The sequence below is a fragment of the Martes martes genome (genome assembly GCF_963455335.1).
Source record: "Martes martes genome assembly, chromosome: 7".
In the NCBI taxonomy this organism is placed as follows: domain Eukaryota; kingdom Metazoa; phylum Chordata; class Mammalia; order Carnivora; family Mustelidae; genus Martes; species Martes martes.
In genome coordinates, this window is record NC_137894.1 from 26,754,005 (window position 1) to 26,766,172 (window position 12,168).

Here is a 12,168-nt window from a genome sequence, read left to right on the forward strand (position 1 = left end):
TGGTCCCTCAGACATCCACGCCCCAATCCCCAGAACCTATAGACATGTTGCCTTCCAAGGCAAAAGAGACTTTGAGAATGTAATTAAGATTATAGACTTTAAAATGGGGAAAGTACCCTAGATTTTCCAGGTGAGCCCCCAATCTAATAATATGAGAAAAGAACTTTCTCTAGGTGGAGGCAGGAGATACGGCAGAAAGAAAAGTTAAAAGACTGGAAGCGAGGGAGGGACTTGAGATGTGGCCTAATGGTCAGCAAGGAAATGGGGACCTCAGTCCTCCAACTTCAAGGGACTGTGTACAGCCAACCACCTGAATGAGCCTGGAAGCAAATTCATCCTTAGATGCTCCAGAAAGGAACACAGCCCTACAGATACACTAATTTTGGCCTTGAGATGATAAAGGACCCAGATGAGTCATGCTGTACCCAAATTTCTGACTGAGAGAACTGACAGAATGGGTGTCGTTTTAAACCACTAAGTCTCTGGCAATCTTTTGTGGATTAGGAAACTAATTTGAAAACTAACATGGTAAGGGCTAAGGGAACCAGAAGAATGTCTAACAAGTACATAACTGCAATCCTAAAAGAGAATAGAGAGAATGGGAGAAAAAACTGAAATATTTGAAAAGATAATGGGTGAGTACTTTTAGAATTCAATTACAAAGAATCCATAAAATGACAAAGAGAAAACAATCTAAAGGCAGCCAAACAAGCAAACAAACCAACAAATCAAACAAAAACCACACACCCTCTGGCCACAAAAAAAGAAGCCAGAAGACTGGACTAGTACACCAATAATCTGAAAAGGCAGATCCTATAAGGCTGTATAATATGAAGCAGATCTAAGTACCCTAAAAAGAGAAAGAAAATGGAAAAATTAGCACTTGAACTGCCTGACTGCTTTACTTATCAAGTATATTTAGACTCATTTTGGAAATGAAAAGAAAGCTGATTCAGTTGGTGTCACCTTATGTACTGGAATGAAAAGCATTCTGCAAAAAGCTCTTTTAATAAGTACAAAGTATGATTATTTTGTGAAACTTCCACATATGGTGTAAGTCTCTTTCACATACCACATTTTTTATAATCTCATCTTTGCCATCATGTTTCTGGACTTTAAGTAGATGGTAGCAGAAATCTAGGACAGCAAAGCGCCGCTGTTGCCCAAGAAGTACAATGATCATACAGCCAGCCCAGTGGAGCCCGTCGCCAAAGCACTGCCTAGAAACAAGGAGCAACAAGTACAATGGGTAATCAACAAAAAAAATCATAAACTCTTCTATAAGTCTGTGTCCAGAGGTCAATGACCAAGGAATCTACTAGCAAAAGGCCAGCAAGGGAACGCTGAGCAGCAGATGTGTCTTTCTTTTTGGTAAACATCTCTTTTGGGTTCCTCTGACACATTCTTAACCGTTTTTTTAGATCATGGACTCTTAAAGAAGAATGACTTTGGGAAGCTATGGACACTCCCCGCCTCCTCCCCCTAGAAAAATGCATACCCAACTTGCCCAAGTTTCCATGGGTTCAGAGAACACCTAGAAACTTCACCCTGAGTCACCTCCTCAGCATGAAGTAAGAACTTCCACTTAATGGCTTTAAAGCAGCTCAGCAAACTTCTAGTGAACGTCCAGAGGAATGCAGTCTTCTGTGTTAGCCTGCTCCCACTTCCCCATCCACTGAACACATACTTACTCGACTGTAAACTCATGGGTTCCCACAGGAATACAATAGACAAATTGCATGGCACTCCAGAGTCTGTGAAACTCAACACACTCATCCACATGCATGACTCCATTGCTGGGCAGAGGCCCACGCCAGATGGGGTCATCTAGAAAGGTCCGGATCCGAGTCAGGATGACTTCAAACATAGACAGGCCACAGCAGAGACGCTCCTTTGTCAGCAAGTCCCCCTCTCTTGCTATTGCAATTTGCTGCACAAAGGACAGAACGTTATGAGCCAGGGTAGGAGGGCAGTAGACCGTTGAAACCAAACTACCCAGATTTGTTTCTGACTTACTGGAAAACTATCTTAATTTGCAGAAGAGGATTTTTATAAGTAAGCATCAACAACATAAATAAGTCAGCTATTACATATAGGTCTTTGTAGCTTAAATATATTTCAGTCAAGGAGAACTGTCTAGTACAGCTATTCTTAACCGGGAGTGCTTTTGCCTCTAGAGGACATGTGGCAAGGTGTGGAGACAATTTTTGGTTATCATAGCTTGGGGTCAGGTGAGTGGCATCTAGTTGGTAGAGGCCAGGGATATTATGTTTTTTTCAAAAAATTTTCTTAAATTTCAATTCCAATATAGATAACATATAGTGTTGTATTAGTTTCAGGTGTACAATACAATGATCCAAAAATTCCATGTACTACTCAGCACTCATCAAGTATACTCTTAATACCCTTTACTTACTTCACACATCACCCCATCTTGTAACCATCTGTTTGCTGTAAAGAATCTGCTTTTTAAAATTTTTTTGTTCCTTTGTTCATTTGTTTTGTTTTGTTTCTTAAATTTGTTTCTTAAATATGAGTGAAATTATATGGTATTTGTCTTTCTGACTGGCTTATTTCGCTTAACATTATACTCTCTAGCCCAATCCACATTGTTGCAAATGGCAATATTTCATTTTTCATGACTGAATAATATTCCATTGTGTGTGTGTGTGTGTGTGTGTGTGTGCGCGCGTGCGCGCGCGCGCGCACGTGTGTGTGTATAAACACATATATACCACATTTTCTTTATCCATTCATTTATCAATGGACATGTGGGCTGTTTCCATAATCTACCTTTTATAAATAATGTTGCAATAAACACGGGGGTGCATATAACCTTTCAAATTAGTGTTCTGTATTCTTTGGGTAAATATCCAGTAGTATGATTACTGGATCATATGATAATCCTATTTTTAATTTATTGAGGAACCTCCATAATGTTTTCCAGAGTGGATCCACTAGTATGCATTCCCACCAACAGTGCAAGGTGTTCCTTTTCCTGGACATCCTCAGGAACACTTGTTTCTTGTGTTTGGGGCTTTTAGCCATTCTGACAGGTGTGGATAATATCTGATTATAGTTTTGATTTGCATTTCCCTAATGAGGAGTGATGTTGAGCATCTTTTCATGTGTCTATCTGGATGTCTTCTATAGAGAAATGTCTGTTCATGTTTTCTGCCCATTTTTAATTGGATTGTTTTTTGGTGTTGAGTTGTATAAGTTATATATATTCGATAGTAAACCTTTATCAGATGTCATTTGCAAATATCTCCTCCAATTTAACCGGTTGTCTTTTGGTTTTGTTGCTTGTATCCTCTGTTATATGGAAGTTTTTACTTTGATGAAGTCCTAACAGATTATTTGTTTTGTTTTCCTTGCTTCAAAAGACATATCTAGAAAGAGATTGTTATGGTGAACATTAGAGAAATTACTGTGTTCTCTTCTAGGATTTTTATGGATTGAAGTCTCACAGTGAAGTCTCTATGTTTGCATGTAGTTATCAAGTTTTCCCAACACCATTTGTTGAAGAGACTTTTTCCCATTTCATATTCTTTCCTCCTCTGTCAAAGATTAATTAACCACATAATTGTGGGATTGCTTCTGGTCTTCCTATTTGGTTCCACTGACTACCATTTTTCCGCCTGTACCATACTTTTTGATTAGTACAGCTTTGCAGCCTAACTTGTAATCTAGAATTGTGACACCTCCAACCTGGTTTTGCTTTCTCAAGATTGCTTTGGCTACTTGGGAGTTTTTTGTGGTTCCATACAAATTTTAGGACTGTTTGTTCTAGTTGTGAAAATGCTCTTGGTACTTTGACAGGGATTGCACTAAATCTGTAGATAGCTTTGGATAAAGGATATTTAACAGTATTTATTCTCCCAATCCATGAGCATGAAATACCTATCCATTTGTTTGTATCATCTTCAATTTCTTTCAGCAATATTTTATAGTTCTCAGAGTACAGGTCTTTCAACTCCTTGGTTAAGTTTACTACTAGATATCTTACTATTTTTGGTACAACTGTAAATGGGACTGTTGTCTAAATTTCTCTTTCTGCTGCTTCATTAGTGTACAGAATGCAATGGATTTTTGTACATTGATTTTGAATCCTGGGACTATACTGAATTCCTTTATCAGTTCTAGTAATTTTTTGGTGGGGGTCTTCAGGGTTTTGTATATATAGTTATCATGTCCTCTGCAAACAATGAAAATTTTACTTCTTCCTTACCAATCTGGATGTCCTTTATTTCTTTTTGTTGTTTTGAGTGCTGTGGCTAGGACCGACAGTAACTATGTTGAATAAAAGTGATCAGAGTGGACATCCTGTCTTATTCCGAACCTTAGGGGAAAAGCTCTGTTTTTTACAACTGAGTATGATGTTCACTGTGGGTTTTTCCATGTGAGGCCTGTATTATACTGAAGTATGTTCCCTCTAAACATACTTTGTTGAAGGTTTTTATCATGAATGGATGTTGTACTTTATCAAATCCTTTTTCTGCACCTATTCAAACAATCATGTTTTTTCTTTTTCTTTTTTGGGGGGGCTGGGGCGCAGGGAGGGGCAGAGGAAGAAGGAGAGAGAATTTTAAGCAGGCTCCATGAAACATGGAGCTTGACATGGGGCTTGATCTCACAACCCTAAGATCATGACCTGATCTGAAATCAAGAGTCGATGCTTAATGGACTAAGCCACCCAAGGTGCCCCAATGATCATATGGTTTTTATCCAATTTTCTTATCGATTATTACATTGACTGACCTGTGGATGGTGAAACACTCTTTCATACCAGGAATGAATCCCACTTGATTGTGAATTACTTCTAATGTATTTGTTGGATTTGGTTTGCTAGAATTTTTTTGAGGACTTTTGCATCTATGTTCATCAGAGATATTGGCCTGTAGTTCCTTTTTTTTTTTTTTTTATGGTGTCTTTATCTAGTTTTGGTATCAGGGTGATGCTATCCTCATGCAATAAATCTGGAAGTTTCGTTTCTTTTTCTGTTTTTTGGAATAGTTTGAGAAGAACAGAGTTTGGTAAAATTTACCTGTAAAGTTGTCTGTTCTTGGACTTTTGTTTGTTGGGTTTTTGATTACTGATTCAATTTCATTGCTGGTAATTGGTCTGTTCAAATTTTCTATTTCTTTCAGCTTCGGGTTTGGGAAGTTAAATATTTCTAGCAATTTATCTATTTCTTCAAGATTGTCCATTTGTTGGCATATAATATTTCGTAATATTCTCTTATAACTGTTTGTCTTTCTGTGGTATTGGTTGTGATTTCTCTTTTCTCATTTTTTTAAAAAAAGATTTTATTTATTTATTTGACAGAGATCACAAGTAGGCAGAGAGGCAGGCACAGAGAGAGGGGGAAGCAGGCTCCCTGCTAAGCAGAGAGCCCGATGCGGGGCTCGAACCCAGGGCCATGGGATCATGACCTGAGCTAAAGGCAGAGGCTTTAACCCACTGAGCCACCCAAGAGCCCCTTCCATTTCTAATTTTTATTTGAGTCTTCCCTCTCTTCTTTTCTAAATGAAAGGTTTTAAAATGAAAGGCTAAAGGTTTGTCAATTTTGATTTTTTCATGGAACAAGCTCCTGGTTTCAGATTTATTACATTACATATATTTTAGATTCTATCTCATTTATTTCTGCTCTAATATTCATTACTTCCTTCCTTCTGCTGGTTTTGGGTTTTGATAGCTGTTCTTTTACTAGCTCCTTTAGATGTAAGGTTAGGTTGTCTGAGACTGTTTTTGCTTCTTGAGGTAAGCCTACATTGCTATAAACTTCCCTCGTAGAACCACCCTTGTTGCATCCCTAAGACTTTGAACTATTGTTTTCATTTTCATTTGTTACCATGTAATTTTTTATTTCCTTTCTGATTTCTTGGTTGACCCATTTATTATTTAGTAGCATGTTCTTTGTGATCTTTCCAGATTTTCTCCTGTGGTTGACTTCTAGTTTCATAGTGTTGTGGTCAGAAAAGATGTATGGCATGACTTCAATCTTTTATAATTTGTTGAGACTTGTTTTGTGGACTAATATGTGATCTATTCTGGAGGATGTTTTGTGTGCACTTGAAAAGATTGTGTATGCTGCTGTTTTAGGAGGGATGTTCTGAATATGTTATATACTTTAGTTTGTTATTCAAAGCCACTGCTTCCTTGTTGATTTTGTTTGATGTCCACTGATAAGTGGGGTGTTAAATTCCCCTAATATTATTGTATTACTGCCAGTTACTCATTTTGTTTGTTATTAACTGCTTTAGTTATTTGGGTGCTTTCATATTGGGGGCATAAGTATTTATAATTGTTTTATCTTCTTGTTGGATTGTTCTTTTTATGATTTATACAGTGCCTTTCTTTATATCTTGTGGCAGTCTTTGTTTTAAAGTCTGTTTCGTCCAATATAAGTATTGCTACCCTGGCTTTACCCTCACATCCATTTGCATGATAAATGTTTCTCCATGCCCTCACTTTCAATCTACATGTGTCTTTGGGTCTGAAATGAGTCTCTTGTAGGCAGCATATAGATGGGTCTTGTTTTTTTTTTTTTTTTATCCATTCCATCACCCTATATCTTTTTATAAATTTTTTAAAAAAGATTTTTATTTATTTATTTGACAGACAGAGATCACTAGTAGGCAGAGGGGCAGGCGGGGGTGGGGGGACAGGCACCCCGCTGAGCAGAGAGCCCGACGTGGTTTATAAATTTTTTTTTTAAGATTTTTATCACCCTCTATCTTTTGATTGGAGAATTTACACATTTACATTCAAAGTAATTATTCATATATGTGTATTTATTGCCAGTTTGGTACTTGTTTTGTGGTTGTTTTTGTAGTTTATCTCTGTACCTTTCTTCTCTTGCTCTCTTCTCTGTTTGCCAGCCTTCTTTAGTGATTTACTTTTGACTCATTTCTCTTTATTTTTTTGCCTGTTACTGGTGTTACTGGTTTTTCATTTGTGGTTAACATTAGCTTTGTATTTAACATCTTCTGCATATTGCAGTCTATATTAAGTTGATGTTCGCTTAAGTTTGAACCCATTCTTTACTCCTTCCCCCACATTTTAGGTATATGGTATCATACTTGACATTCTTTTATTTTGTAAGTCCCGGGACATTTATGGATATGTTTATTTTTACTGTTTTTGTGCTTCCAATTTTTCTTAGTCTTAATTATGGTTTTTCCTTTCTACTCAAAGAATCCCCTTTAACATTTCTAATAGGGCTGGTTTACTGGTCATAAATTCCTTTAACTTGTGTTTTTGTGAGAAACTTTTTATCTCTCCTTCTATTCTGAATGATAGCCTTATGAACAGGGTATTCTTGGCTGATTTTTTCCTTTCAGTGTGATGAATCTATAGATCATGCCACTCCTTTCTGTTCTTCAAAATTTCTGCTAAAGAATCTTAATAGCTTTATTTGGTTTCCTTTGTATGTAACAGTTTTTGCTTTCTGCTTTTAAAATTCTCTATCATTACTTTTTGCCATTTTAATTACTATGTGTCTTGGTGTGGATTTCGTTGGTGGCTCTCCGTGCCTCCTGGATCTTGACTTCTCTTTCCTTTTCCAGCTTTGGGAAGTTTTCATCTATTATTTCTTCAAATAAATTTTCTGCCCCCCTTCTCTCCCTTCTTCTGGGATCCCTATAATACAAATGTTGTTATACTTGATCATGTTGCTATGTTCCCTACATCAAATTTCATTCTGCATAATTTTATTTCTCTCACTTGCTCAGCTTGACTATTTTATATTTCTCTGTCCTCCAGGTCACTGATACGTTCTTCTGTTCTTCTAGCCTTCTATTTATTCCAGCTAGTGTATTTTCAATTTTATTTATTGTGTTCTTTATGTCTGATCGGTTCTCTTTGTTGTTGTTAAGGGTCTCATTGATGTGTTCCACTTTTTTTTAAACCCAATGAGTATCTTTATAAGGTTACTTTAAATTCTCTATCAGGCACATTACTGATCTCCATTTGCTTAGGTCTCTTGTGGGTTTTTTTTTTTCCCTGTTCTTTCATTTGGGACATATTCCTCTCTCTCTTCATTTTCTTTAAATTTCTGTGTCTGTTTCTATGTGCTGGGAAATTCAGCTATGTCCCCTGCTCTTGAAAGTAGTGGCCTTATGAAGAAAGTCTCTGCCATGCAGTGTCCCCTGTTCACCAGAACCTGGCACTTCAGGGGTATCTCCTCTATGTGTTGTGTATGTCCTGCTGTTGTGGCTTAGCTGCTTTTTCCTTCAGTCTAATTGTCTTCAGTGGCTTTCTCTGTTATGGGGAGTACTTGGTCCCTATGTTGTAGTGGGCTAGTCTCGCACCACCTACAGCTTGAATTGAGTCAGACTAGTTGTTTGCCACAGATGCAGTAGCACCAAACTTTCCCTGTGTTGTCCCCTGAACTTTTGTTGGTGGGCAAGGCTTGCAGACAGACCAGTTGTCTGCCCCAACCCACTGCTGGGCCCTCTGTCTAACTGATGTGTGTGGTTATCTTTTCCTCTCTGCGGGGTAAGAGTCACTTGGAAGTGGTGCTGGCCCCTGTCAAGGTGCTTGCACACTGCCAGGCTGTGGCACCCGCCCCCCCCCCCCCCCCCGATGAGCTCTGGCCAAGAGCGTACTGAGAGGCAGAGCTGCAATGGTGAGGAGCAGGGGACCATGGTATGGTGGTGTTAGCAAAGTTTGTGCAGCACCAATCCTCTGCAGGATGGTTCTTCCTGAGTCAGGAGTGAGGCATACCTGTCTAAAGGGTGCAGATCTGCTGTAGCACAGCACAGGGGAGTGGGGCAGCAGTGTTAGCAAGTGAGGTAGTTGAGTGTCAGCATGGTGCTGGTTATTGCAGGAGGCCATGTGTTTATGCTGGGGGGCAGGGGACAGACATGGTACCTGCTGCTCCTTTGCTCCTGGAGAAGTCTCTCAAGGATTTCTCTGTTTTGCCTGACACGTTCTGAAATAAGTAAACTACTCTCCCTTTCATTTGCCCCAGGCGTTTTTCAAACTGCTGCTTCTAAGTTATATCTCCATGAGGCTGTTGTACCAGAGACACTGCTAAACATCCTACAGTTCATAGGACAATCCCCACAATAAAAAATATCTGGTCCAAACTGAGGACAGTACTGCATCTAAGAAACCCTGATCTAGCTTAAGTTGATATAAAATCATGGAACTGTACCCCGACATCTTGCCTCCTGTATGAGACTCCCACTTTTTTCTATTATTAAAAAACTATGGGGGCACCTGGGTGGCTCAGTAGGTTAAAGCCTCTGCCTTCGGCTCGGGTCGTGATCCCAGGGTCCTGGGATTGAGCCCCACGTCAGGCTCTCTGCTCAGAGGGAAGCCTGCTTCCCTTACTCTTTTTTTGCCTGCCTCTCTGCCTACTTCTGAACTCTGTCTGTCAAATAAATAAATAAAAACAATCTTTAAAAAAAAACTATGAAAAAAGTCTTCTTCATGAAGAGATAGACAAGCAAAAACAAGTAAGGTCTATTGTGTACGTCTTATGTGCCAGATAATATCCTAAGCCCTTTGCACATGTTAGCTCATTCAAAATTCCCAAGTCTTGTTATGAACCCCACTGGAGACACTGGAGACACTGAGGCCCAAGAAGGCCCACCGAACTTCATGATGCCTTCCAGGGAGGGTCACCCAGAGCCTGTAATCTGAAGCTTCAGCCCCAGGCCTGATGTGGACACCAAACTTGCAACAGTGACAGCTGACACAGTATGCATTACCTGAGGGGTCCCCAGTCTTTCAATCAGAGGGACAAGATGGAGTGGTGCATACTTTGATTCCAGTCTTTTCATTTTGGCATCAAGTCTCTCTCCCTCTGCAGTGGAAAAAATATTTTAATTTTGGCATTTTTATTTTAATTTTTTGCATAAAAAACGATTGCTGAAGTTTAATTTTGTCAAAGAAACAAATGAAAGATTTCTTAAGTTAACATTATACATAGAGATTCTCTCTGAACATTACAGAATTGGCTTATTTTAATTCAAAATGATAGAATTGACTTTCTGTTCAATATTCATTTTTTGAAACATAAAAATTCCAAATGTAATCAAAATCACAGAATAGTACAAAACCCTCTGTACCCATCTGCTGCATGAGTATCAACTCATGACACTCTTGTTTCATAGATACTCAACTGTTATGAAACAACAGGATAGTAGCTATTCTGAAGCACATCCAAGACGTATCTTCTCAGCCTTTAATACTTCAATTATTCAATATTAATCTAACCATGTTACATTACCAATTACCTCCAGTTATGATGGAACAGGCACTGAAACTCAAACAAAACTGGCACTAAGTTCTCTGGTCACAAGGACTAAGTGTCACCACTGCAAAGGGTAGTCTGTACTCCCTGGTAAGAGATACACAGACTCACCTTTCACGTGGACTCTCGGCAGGATGTTCTGAAATGGGGCTGCGTGCAAGAGGTCACACACTTCTTCTAAAGACTAGACCAAAAGAAGAGGACTGCATTAGGACATTTACCTCATCTAAAGACAGACAGAAAAGTTGTGCTGAAAACGAGATCTATATTTGCCATTTAGTGTAAAAAAATACTCTAAGTGGCACCATGCAGTAGAATTCTCTGGGATGATGGAAATGTTTTCTGTTTGTGCTATACACTGACATGTTCCCAGCCACATATGGCTAGTATATCTGAATAACTGAATTTAAACTGTATTTACTTTTAATTAATTTAAAAATAGACATGAGTAAAAACCAGTGTTGAATACTGAAAACAATGGCCTTTGTTTTCCAGGATTTACCAGTCTGGTAGCCCTGATCTGCTAATTTGCTACTAGCCTCTTAAGAAGTTTGTAACTTAGTTATAACAGTTTACAACAATACACTACTACATAGACAGGAGAAAGGGTAATTCCTCTGTGAACAGCACTAGATGCAGAAGGAAAGGCAGCATCACCTTTGTACACAAATGAAGTTCTGAGCAGTCACTCCGAACCTGCTTTTGGATCACAACACCTCTAAAGAGGTAATAAAAACCCTGCAGAAGACCCATTCTCCAGAATATCGCTGTGTAAAGGGCAAGTTTACCTCTGATATCACACACGGATTACAGAACTCCTAAAAACTTACCAAAAACCCAAATGTAGTCAAGAACAGGGTATTTTTCAGACTCAGAGGCTCTTAAACTATAGAGAAGGGCCCTGAAGATTGGTATGTTCCCCATGGGGCTGGTAGAAGATATGAATGAGTTCTCTCTCACGCCTCCTACTCTATAGCCATCTTGAAATCTTATAATCCCACAGTAATAAGACAAATTTCTTTTTTTAAAAAAGATTTTATTTATTCATTTGACAGACAGAGACAAGTAGACAGAGGCAGGCAGAGAGAGAGGGAGTGAAGCAGGCTCCCCGCCAAGCAGAGAGCCCAATGCAGGGCTCGATCCCAGGATCCAGGGATCATGACCTGAGCTAAAGGCAGAGGCTTTAACCCACTGAGCCACCCAGGTACCCCAATAAGACAAATTTCTAAACAAAGAAACTGTTTTCAGAAAGTCAAGACATATATCAAATGATGGTATTTTTCCTTCTAAAAATTTCCCTGGATGATGGCAAAGCTAAGACCAAGAAGGGGAAGAGACGACTTTTTGTACTTACCAAGTGAGGGTACTTTTGTCACGTAACATAAATCTAGTGCAGCTGCCCCCTGTTCCACCAGGATCCTCCAGAAGGAGATTTACCCCTCCATACCATGTCTCTGTTCTTGAGGCCAGCAGCAAAGCATGAACTCCTCATGCAGAATATATGTAGTAGAAGCTACCTCTAGACCAGTGTACTCAGGACCTGTTCCCCTGGGCCTTCTATTCTAGGTGAGGATGACGTTGGGGGAGGAGAGAGGAACAAGCTAAAAAAGGGGACAAGATGAGATGATGATTCTGTGCTATGCAAACACATTAGAGGGTGATATCAATGGAATACTATGCAGCTACAAAAAGGATAAGGAATGTCACCACTTCCTAACGTACAATGATCTCCAGCATGTATTTACTGTTGAGTGAAAAAAGCAACATGGAGAGGAGTGAATGCTGGCCTGCACCAACAGTGTAGAGGGGCAGTTGGAAGGTGACTGACTGCCAGAAAGTGGTCAGGCCAAGGGATGGCAGGTGGGAGACTTGGTTAAGGAATGACAGCTGCCAAGCAGGAA

At 39.3% G+C, this 12,168-nt stretch overlaps 1 protein-coding gene across 3 annotated transcripts in view; it reads right to left on the minus strand.

The window, feature by feature from the left end:
• The window catches only part of CYFIP1 (cytoplasmic FMR1 interacting protein 1), a 119,991-nt gene that overhangs the window by 2,865 nt on the left and 104,958 nt on the right, over window positions 1-12,168 (minus strand). For all 3 annotated transcript variants that reach the window (XM_080809536.1, XM_080809535.1, XM_080809537.1), the window contains 4 exons: window positions 10,379-10,451; window positions 9,723-9,817; window positions 1,692-1,930; window positions 1,073-1,220 (listed from right to left, as the gene is read on the minus strand). In XM_080809536.1, coding sequence (XP_080665662.1) covers window positions 1,073-1,220; window positions 1,692-1,930; window positions 9,723-9,817; window positions 10,379-10,451 — 555 coding nt within the window. The remainder of the gene's footprint in view (window positions 1-1,072; window positions 1,221-1,691; window positions 1,931-9,722; window positions 9,818-10,378; window positions 10,452-12,168) is intronic.